Source organism: Gobius niger, assembly GCF_951799975.1.
Source record: "Gobius niger genome assembly, chromosome: 3".
Classification (NCBI taxonomy): Eukaryota; Metazoa; Chordata; class Actinopteri; order Gobiiformes; family Gobiidae; genus Gobius; species Gobius niger.
The window spans coordinates 5183189-5193541 of record NC_136854.1 but is presented as its reverse complement, the minus strand read 5'-3'; the positions used below and the strand labels follow the sequence as shown (position 1 = coordinate 5193541).

Genomic DNA, 10353 nt, shown 5'->3' with positions numbered 1-10353 from the left:
AATCATCAAATCCAAAAAAATTCAAACTCAAAGCACATTTCCAATTCCACAATCATTAAAAATTGCGCCAAGGAAGATTCATCCAGCAGCGTGTGGAAGTACCAGAGCAGGGTCTTGGAGTACAGTGAGTCTGAGGGCCGACTAAACTGCGATATTCAATAGCTGTCTCGAATATAGTCACTACTTACAAAGACGACGTGAATGTTTCCATAAGAATAACTTGGTGATGTATTTTGGTCTGGCCAGTCTGTAGTTGTTGTGACATAAGCTGACTGTGGTTTGGAGGTGCTTGTGCTCCTGTACGTGCCCCGTGGTTGACTCATGGTTCCAGCGGTTAAACCCTCCTAAACTCTAGCGCCCGGATGGTTTAAAACGTCACTCGGACAAATGAGCGGGGGAAGTGTGTGGAGGAGCACGGCCTCTGCTGTGGTGTGTCCTGATGTCTCTGTTGGTTCTACATTGTAACAGTGCTGCCACAGTTTGTATCACGAGTTTGCACCAAAGTCAATAAACACGCTGACAAAAGAAAGCCTTCACTTTTTTTCAATATGGCCAAGACCAGAGAGAACAGAAGTCTTTCAATCAAGGGAGACGTGAAGGTGTAAGATTTCCCGGCGAGGAGACGGGACGGAGCAGACCATAATGATCTATTGCAGTTATTCAATCATTGCATTCTTGAAACTTCATTGAACAGAGGAATAAACATGGAGAAGAATGACCTTTTGTGAACCCTTCAGTCTCATCTATAGCCAAAGACTGACCATTAGGAAGTCCCATGTCCAGGGTTGAGAGAGACCAAATGTCATCAGCGTCATCACCTTCATCATTTTCATCAACTTCATCATCTATGTCATCATCTTCATCGACATCATCTTGATCATCTTCATCATCATATATCAATAATTGCTAACAAGTATTTATCTCAATCAAATAAACTGTGAGTGTTTCGTAAAGTGTTTTAAACCATGCGATTTGCTGAAATAATATCACTTAAAGGGGCTGGATGCAAGTTCGCCATTTTATACTCACTACTGCCACCTCCGGCCATATGTGTAACTGCACCTTCTATATTAAGCTCGTGCATGACGGCAATTCGGGCCGAAGTGACACATTTTTGAGTGACCGTACAGGATTTTAGAGGCAGTTGTGGTGAACAGGTCTGAGCTCATTCTACACATTAGGACATGGCTGGAACATGTAGGGGGAGGAAAATACATCATTTTAACATTTTTAAACTCCCTATAGTCCCTTTAATATCACCTCATCCCGACTGAAATCAATGTCAAATTACCAGGGGTAGCCATCTCTTTTCTTCCATTTCACGTACATTGAAGTGCAAAATAAAAACATATACTTAGGCCAGCACATAGATCAGACGTAGCTCTGTGAGGAGAGCGTCCGGGTCGTATTCAGGGGTCGTGAGTTCGAGTCAGATCATGAGCTTTTTACAGGCTCACTGCTGCAATGCTTTTTCACCACTAGATGGCGCCTGTCAGCCTACCAACACAGTGGGATACAGTGACACACAATTTTGGAAAGTGACACTTTGAAGTATCACCTACTCATCACTACCCCAAAAAATGTACGTGTAAAACATCACACGACCCCCATCGTTTAAAGCTATTGCCTCTTATGCAACTTTAGGGCCGAGGGGTTAACTTGTATTTAAACAGTGCATTCTGAATATTGAATGGATTTCACAAATTATATGCCACTTACTAGAAACGGTAGCATTTTTTTCCCCTTGAACTAAACCACTTTGGGAACCACTGCCTTAAAAAGCAGACGCGTGAACTCGCTTCACAAAAACACACTTTTCATTTGGTAAACTTTAGGCTTTTTTTATTTCAAAAATGAAACATGAAACATTTTTAGTGCCATGTGTTTAAGAGCCACAGGAAGCGCACACACACACACACACACACGAACGCACACACGCACACACACGCACACGTCTTCGCGGCGGCCATTTTGACACATATTCCTTATAACATTAAACATCCTTCAGCTGCACAGTTGTATTTATTACAGGCATGGGGGGGGAGGAGTAGCCAGAGGATTTACTCAAGGAAGATCATTTTAGAAGTGAATAGTCTACAGTAAATATATATATATATACACACATATATAAAAATGGGGTTCACACATTTGTATTTCTTTAGCTCAAATTACTTTCGCACATTGCCAATATTTTGTGTCATTTTGACATATTGCTTGTCATTGCTGATACACAATATGACTAGGACTGGGTACTATTTTTGTCAATACCGGTACTTCCGATACCTATAGATACAGACGGCATTTCGTCATAGAAGGGGGCGTGGCTTTGCCGAGGGGGAAAATAGAATCTTTAGAGAAACACAATTTTCCACAGTTTTTTGCCTTTTTCTGGTGGAATATGAAATTATTTATCACACATAAATAAAGTCAAGTGTAAATCGTAGCTAGCGCAAGCTAACCGTTAGCATTAGCCTGATGCTAACATGTAGCATTAAGTGAGCATTCTCTGTTATTTATGTATTTATGGGCTGTTCAACCACTTTGCTCCTCCCCGTGTCTTTGTATCTTTATTTAGTAGAAAACTATAACCATAATTCAGCATTTGCTAAAGTAGCTTTTGAATAATTAGAGAAAGTTTAGATTTTTCTCCAAATTGTTTTCCCCCTTAACTGATTTCAAACATGACCATATATGGGTGATTACAGAGATGCCGTCTGTATCTATACTAAGGTTGTTTTGGAAGATCTGCAAATGTACAATATCGGAATAATCCCCAATGTCAAGAAACGTGTGGAAAATTGGGAATAAAATGGGGGGAAATTGGGAGGAAATAAGCTTTCGATACTTTTATTTTTTGATACCAGAAGTACCTAAACTTTTTTATTCTCACTACCATAATGGCATAGTTTAACTGTACCCAGCCCTAAGTAGAAGTAAAAAGTACTGTGTGACAGAACTACTTCAGTCTTCCTGTAAGAAATGAAGCTGGTTACTTCCCACCTCTGATGACAGAACACGCATTACAAAGTACAGGCGAGTCAGTGAAACATAACTGAAGCGTCAGTGCATCGGAGCTTCACGTCCAATCGGCAGAAATCAAGCCCGAGCAGAGCAGTGTGAGCGCAGAGCGTGAGGAGGGGCTGCTCTGCTGCCAAGAACCACATTAGGGTTTGCAGGGTTTTCTAACTAATGTTAATGAAATACATTATGAATGATAGAAACAACTTTGGACCACACTTTTGCATTAGGGTGACCTGATTTCCCCAACTTCAAAACTGGGACACACTCCTCCCGTGCTGAATGGTAAACATGTTAACATCTCATGACATGACATGGTGCTAGAATTGAGACTTTTAACTGGTTTAAATTTGGTAACTAATAATCACACACGCCAAAACCATTCATTTTCAAGTGAAGTTATTTCACTTATTTCGGGGACTATATTGGTTAAAAAACTGGGACAACTAGGAAAGGGACTGAGTAAAACACATCAGTGCTTTGGGAGAAATCAATTGGGACAAAGGACTCTAAACTGGGAATCAGGTCACCCTATTCTACATTAGTGTTTGTTCACGGACAACACCGGCCTGTCTGCCCCCGATACTGCCCTTTTGGACCGGCCCGAAGGAAACAACAGCTGCCTCAGCGGCGACAATGGCGGACGGCCGACCAGGATTTACGAGCCTTCAGCGGAACTGCAGCGGCGTCCATGAGCTGCCACACTTTCTTAAGGCACAATACCTGATCTTTTTTTTCTCGTAGTGGCCATTGTTTGGTTCTCCTTTAAGCATATACTAAACTCAGACATTTGTGGGAAAAACACCGTCCATCTAATTACAAAGCATTTGTATCAATTTCATGATTTCTCAGTTGAGTTTTCTATCATTTCTGTGACAATGACCCTGAAAAGTGACCCTAGTACAAGTTGTTAATCCTGCCTATAAACTCATCCCTGTAAAGAATCGGGATGTTAGAAATTATAAGTATGTTAGGAAAGTTAGAAATGGGTTTGGACACAAGTAATGTACTCATTTGGTGGCTCCCTCTTTCATTGAAATGCCATAATTCCTCAAAGGGACTGCGAGGGGCCCCAAAGCTTGGCTGCAAAACCTACACATTAGTTTTGGAAGGAAATTAAATATGTTTAGTTGAAGCCCCAATTTAAAAAGATGTATTTCGCTATTGTTCTCAGATTAGATTAATCATTACGCTTCAATCCTAATCACCACATGGGGGTCATTTACCAGGCATTTGAGCATTTGCAAAATAAAAAACACATTTCGCATTTTTACTCAGCATTTACATGTCTGATTTAAGGCCCGAAAACTGTAATAGACACAAGGTCAAACGGTCAGTTGGGTGCAGCGTACACACACATTCCAGCTTGCATTCGCTATTTAGCACCTGCCTTGATAAATGACGCCCCAAAGGTGTTCCCTCTGGAAGCGCTGGAGGAAGTGTGTGAGGTCAGGGAAGTCTGGGCATCTCTGCTGACCGCTGCCTCCACGAGCTGGCCCGGGGCGAAATGTTCCAACAGCAGCGCCCAGCCAGCACTCGCTGTAGGCGGAAAACAGGGCGAGAGCACCTTACGCCACATTACGCCATGACCACAAGCGCTGCTCATCGGGCTGGGACAAAATCAAAGTATCAATGCTGTCGATACTTCTATAAAACATGTTACGTTAAAAGGATGAACTAATCAAAACTTCCATTTACATGTGCAGATACTATTCTGAAGTATTTTAAGTATTTTATTTTATTTATTTATGTCATTGAAATGAAGCTATAGGCTTTGTGTTAAGGCTTTTTATCTTGCACTTTTTCAGGAACAGCTTCACTGCACTGTTACATTCTGTAAACGTTCAATAAATGTTAAATGGCATTTGGTTTATAAACCACGGACACAGTTGGATAAAGATACTACCTATCATAATTACTTACTGTATCTCAATATGTATGGGATCGACCCCTAAGTATCGCGCTTCATATCGAATCGTGCCAAAAGTGTATGGTCCCAGCCCTAGCTGTTATTATCGAAATATTTGGCATCGTTATGCACCGCTTCTCTGGTGGCCCGCCCCGATTCACTAAGTGGCACATGCTCCCCGAATGAAGGAATCCATGATAACAACTGGGATATGAGGATTGTGAGAGCTAGAAACAAGTTGAGGCAGCGGCTAACAGTTTAGACTCCTAAGGACCTCCCACCTTTTCTTTTCTTAGTGTTAAAATATGACATTTATAACTAATTGTGTGAGGGATACTTGACATCCACAAAGCCTTTTTACAGTAACTCACAAGGTGAAGAATGGGACGGTTTGTTTATCATCATTATTATTCTCCTTGTTGGTGAAACAGATCATGTGACGGGGCTGTTGCCATGGCGATGTCATCACGTATAAGACAGTTTACAGGTTGTTATTCCAGAATTGTTCCGACCTATGCAGACGCAGACATTGGCGACACTACTCTGCAGAGCGCTGTTTGAGCTCTACTGCTTGTGTTGGGACGGGGCGGCGCCGCGCTCAGGACTTTCAGACGGGGAGGGGAACTCCTTGATGGTGACTGTCACCAGGTTAGTGGTCACGTCAGTCACTACAACGTCTTTGCAGCTTGGAGTCAACTGAGGGTGCCATCCAGGGGTTCCTTTGGCATGTGACGGGGAGTCTTCGCCTGGGTGGAGTCCTGCGGAGGAGGGGGCCTTGTCTGCCGGGTTCTGGGGGTGGTTATCGGGGTGGGTCTGGGCAGTGGAGCTCTGCGTGGCGGAGCTCTGCGTGGCGGAGCTCTGCGGGGCGGAGCTCTGCGTGGCGGAGCTCTGCGGGGCGGAGCTCTGCGTGGCGGAGCTCTGCGGGGCGGAGCTCTGCGGGGCGGAGCTCTGCGCGGCGGAGCTGGACTGGAGCGCTTGGGGCGAGGCCGAGGAGAAGGGGCCTCCACACTGCAGCCCGAAAGGCCGGCCGTACATGGGGAATCCCAGCATCTTAAAGGGCGACTGGAAAGGCTTGTACGGGGCGTCTCCTTTCTTGATGATGCGGTTGCGTGACGGGATGTTGTGGCGCCCCGCGGAGAGGCCTCGGCCCGGAGCCCCGCCCCCCCGGCCCGCCTTGTCGATCACCTTGAGGTTCAGGATGATGCGGCCTCTCTTGACCTCACGCGGCTTGACTCGGCGGTTCAGGATGCGCACAGTCTCTGAGAAGGGGGACACGTGAGGCTGTGAGCGGATCCCGCCGGCGGACAGCGCGGGGGCCATGGAGGGCAGCGGGCGGCGGGACATGCGGTGGCAGCGGTGGATGTCCTTTTTCAGCTTGTGGGTGGCAGCCAGAGAGTGCAGTTTAGGGGTGGGAGCGGGCAAGGAGGGCACGGAGGGCGGAGTGGAGCGCTCGCTCGGTTCTGCTCTGGGACCACGGGCCTAAAGAGACAAACAGAACACTTCATCATGACGGGGGCTGGGCACCGCTACATTCTTATCGAAAACCAAATACCCTTCAAGGTGTGGTTTCGATTAGTCTCGCCAACCAGACTCCGCTTCTTTACAGAAGAGGGTCTGGCAACGCTCCATTGCGCGCTTTCAAAGGAAGTGACGCAGCGATATGGAGCCTACCGACCAATCAGAGCAGCTCCCTGAGCGGGCGTCACGTTGTTGCGCCTTTGTTTTGTAGTTTTTCAACACAAGCAACCACTTCACGTGCTCCGGTATGCTTGTGTTCTTAAGTTTTTCTGACATAAACGACAGAAGTCATTTACTGAACTCCGTGTGGCAGGAGCGCCATTGTTAATGTCCGAATGACGACAACTTTCTGTTTCTGTTTCTGTCGTCACATCCGCTATGTTCTCATTGGCTGCTGCGCTTCGGTTGTTCCACATTAGTCCCGCCTCAAGCAGTAGCTTTTCTACGACAGGGTCGCCAGACTAGTCTCCTGCTTATTCATTAATAAACATCGAAGATTAGTCTGGATGCCAGGCTAGGTTTCGATACCGATACCTGAACGATACTCTTTCTGATACAAAAATATTATATGTTCAGTATACTTATACTTATCGCAGAAAACAGAACAGCATCGGGTTTATCGCCAAGGTCAAGAAATTTGGGGAAAATGGGGAATCGTTTTGGAAAAAAATGGGGGGAAATTTAGAGAAATTGTTGCAAAAACAAGGGAAAAAAAGAAAGAAAAGATGGGCAAAAATGGGAAGAAAGTAAGGACAATAATTGGGAAAACAAGAAAACTAATTGGGACAAGAATTAGAAAGGTGGGAAAAACTGGGCAAAGATGCGGAAACAATAATTTATCTGAGCAAAAACAATCAAGTCACTTTGCTTAATCCCTGGACCAACAGGATCAAAACTTGAATCTAAAGATATCAGGGTTTTTTCCAGTACCTGCTCTTGATACTTTTATTTTCTTCATACCAGTAGTACGTAACACACTTGTATCGTTTAATGGTACCCACCCAGCCCTAATCATGACCCATGTCAGTGGAAATCAGTGTTCAGGCCGACCAGGAAGCTCACCCACTTGACCCAACATAGCAACTATATTGGTGCTTCTGTAGCAACATCTACAACTTCTTTCTGTCACTAAACTTGATCAGCGTTTCAGAGATAAAAAAACAACAAAACAAACCTTACCTTCAAAGCTAGCTTTTTAGGTTTTGGGCCGCGCTTTTTCGGACCATTCACCTCACGCTCCCGTTCCCTAAACGAGCAAGAGAAGAAAGTGTGCAAATATATGAAGGGTTAATCACAAATGTTCACGGCCAAACAGCGATCTTGAGGGAATCTTACTTGCGCTGGAAGCCCTGGATGAGCCTGTCGTCCAGGATGTTCTCCTCTGGCTCCCACGTGCTGTGCCTGAACATGGAGCACACAACAAAGACACTCTTAAAGGTCAGGGCCCATCTGAGATAAAACACGTTCACTACTGGTTTTACTGATAGTGATTGTAATTTTGGAAACTGTCTGTGTACATGTGAATTAATCAATGTACAACAGCGGTTTATGTTTACAGCTTGGTCAGTTTTCAGCCATTTATCAATGTGATGCTGAAATTATTTTTTTCACTGGGGAATATTTTTGATACCTGTTGACATAGAACAGTCAACAGTACTGCCCCGACGAAGGCCTGATACGGCTGAAACGTTTTAATCTAATGGCCATGCTGCGATAAAGGCCTTTTACCAATACTTTTCTTTGAGTGCCTCAGGGTTGTATCTTTTTAGAGTCGACAGTAATAGTTTGAAAGTTACACACAATGAATCTAGCGAACATAATTGAAAGACTTCTCATCAGGTTTTCACAGTATGAATCTAATCATTCACAGTGTTTGCCAGAGCACAAAAATACTTGAACACGGTGCGTGACGGACGACTGAGCAGGATCCTTTTCCCCCATAGTACACAAAGGCAGCATTAGTCCCACATTTGGGGTTGCCAGATCCTACCTCTGTAACTAGTCTGCAATAAACCGATAACAATCTCTTCCTTCCAATATGTCAGCAATCCAGACCTAGCGCCACTTCAGCCATTTTTGGACAGGAAGTACAAAGGGAAAGTAAGTGCAGAAGTATTGCATTTGATCACATTTATTTTCACGGCGCAGTCGGCGTATCCAAAGACGCAGGAAAGTCGTGCGAATCAGAAACATCACAAGAATTAAGTCACAAAGCATTCATTCTCTCCTGTGTGACTTGGTTTAGACCAGGTTTGGGAACAACACATTTAACCCATTCAATAGTTTAAAAAAAATCTGTGCGAAATACTTTTTTGCTCATAAAGTACATCTGGTTCAAGTGGATACTTCATCTTATGAAGGAAACAAAACCCAAATGTCCACTTACTTCATGGACCAGCCCTTCCATTTCACCAGGTATTCAACTCTGCTCTGTAGAAAAACAACAAGAGGACTGTTATTACAACAAATGACAATTAGCAACATATCAACACACTCTCAGCATGGAACCAAAGTGTTTGTCCAAGGCCCTCTGGGGTGTGGGCCCCTCAGAGTAAGCACTTTGAGGTGCCCAGATCCTGTAGTGCTGTCTCGGCTTTTTCCAAATCTGTCCCACTCATATAAATGATTGGTATCCTGTGAAATAATGGCAATAATACCAATAACCTACTTTTATTTGTGTCAAACAGGCCTCTACATTTTGGCTCCTGACTGGTTTGGAATAGGTTTTGCCATCTGACTCTCAGTAAATAACGAATTCAAGTTTTGTTTTGGAGATAAACCTCAAACGAACAGTTGAGCAGACCTAATGGCAGCCTTTACCGACGACACTCGGGAAGTTAGAGCTTTAATTCGTGTCCACTGGCCGTACTTTTGTACATATTAGGCGGTTAACATGCCCTCATGTCAATGCTCTGCGCGCGATACCTTGTTGGTGCTACTTGCTTCTCCAGTGTGCAGTCTTAAACATGTGTGTGAAAGTAAACAGCGGCCGCAGAGCCTTTGTGCTCGTTTTATGACCCTGTCTGTAGCCTGTAAGCTAACTGCTAACTGCAGCTAGCCCCGCAGCAGCAGCAGCGCGAGGCCTGCGCCGCTTCATGACCGCGAACAGCATCAGCAGTGAGGCTCACCGTGAGGCTCACCGTGAGGCTCTCCGTGAGGCTCACCGTGAGGCTCACCGTGAGGCTCTCCGTGAGGCTCACCGTGAGGCTCTCCGTGAGGCTCTCCGTGAGGCTCACCCTGGCTCTCACCCTGGCTCTCACCCTGGCTCTCACCCTGGCTCTCACCCTGGCTCTCACCCTGGCTCTCACCCTGGCTCTCACCCTGGCTCTCACCCTGGCTCTCACCCTGGCTCTCACCTTACGAACGCGCCGCTTGAGGATCGCTTCCGCGGCGAATATACGATCTCCCGCCGCCGAGGGCTCCATGTTTCATACGAGCCGGAGCCGCGTCTGCTGTGGCTCGGTCCAGGCGCAGACGAGAGTCAGCAGCGGAGAGAGCACAGGGATCTGCTGCAGCTGCACAGTGAAAGCATCAATCCAATGATCCACACGCACGCACGACAGGCACGCTGACAGTCAAGCGCAGGTCACGTGTACCCTCCAGCAGGGGGCACGCCGACCAGTTTTTTTTTGTTTTTTTTGTTTTTAAATGGATACATTATCAAAGCAAGATTAATGAAATACAACAACATTGTACAAAAGACCATATAATGAGGGCTTTTCACCCAAATTACACACCTCATTTATTACATAGTATTTTGTACCTCATGAATTTGCAGGTGGTTTTAGTCCATTTGTGTATGTGTGTATTGGAGACACGGAGACATGATGTATTGTCGTATTATAGTTTCTATTATAGATTGTGACTTTAGTGTGTTCCCATGGCAACGTCCTCTCGTGAGCTTTATT

At 45.2% G+C, this 10353-nt stretch overlaps 1 protein-coding gene across 1 annotated transcript; it reads right to left on the bottom strand.

Moving 5' to 3' along the window:
• Positions 1-5482: 5482 nt before the first annotated feature.
• Positions 5483-10023, bottom strand: cbx6a (chromobox homolog 6a). Its single transcript, XM_079554268.1, has 5 exons — positions 9802-10023; positions 8832-8875; positions 7781-7846; positions 7625-7691; positions 5483-6406 (listed from the first exon to the last, which is right to left on the bottom strand). Exons 1-5 carry the CDS (start codon positions 9868-9870, stop codon positions 5492-5494), a joined length of 1161 nt encoding a protein of 386 aa, XP_079410394.1. The 5' UTR covers positions 9871-10023; the 3' UTR covers positions 5483-5491.
• Between the last annotated feature and the right edge of the window lie 330 nt (positions 10024-10353).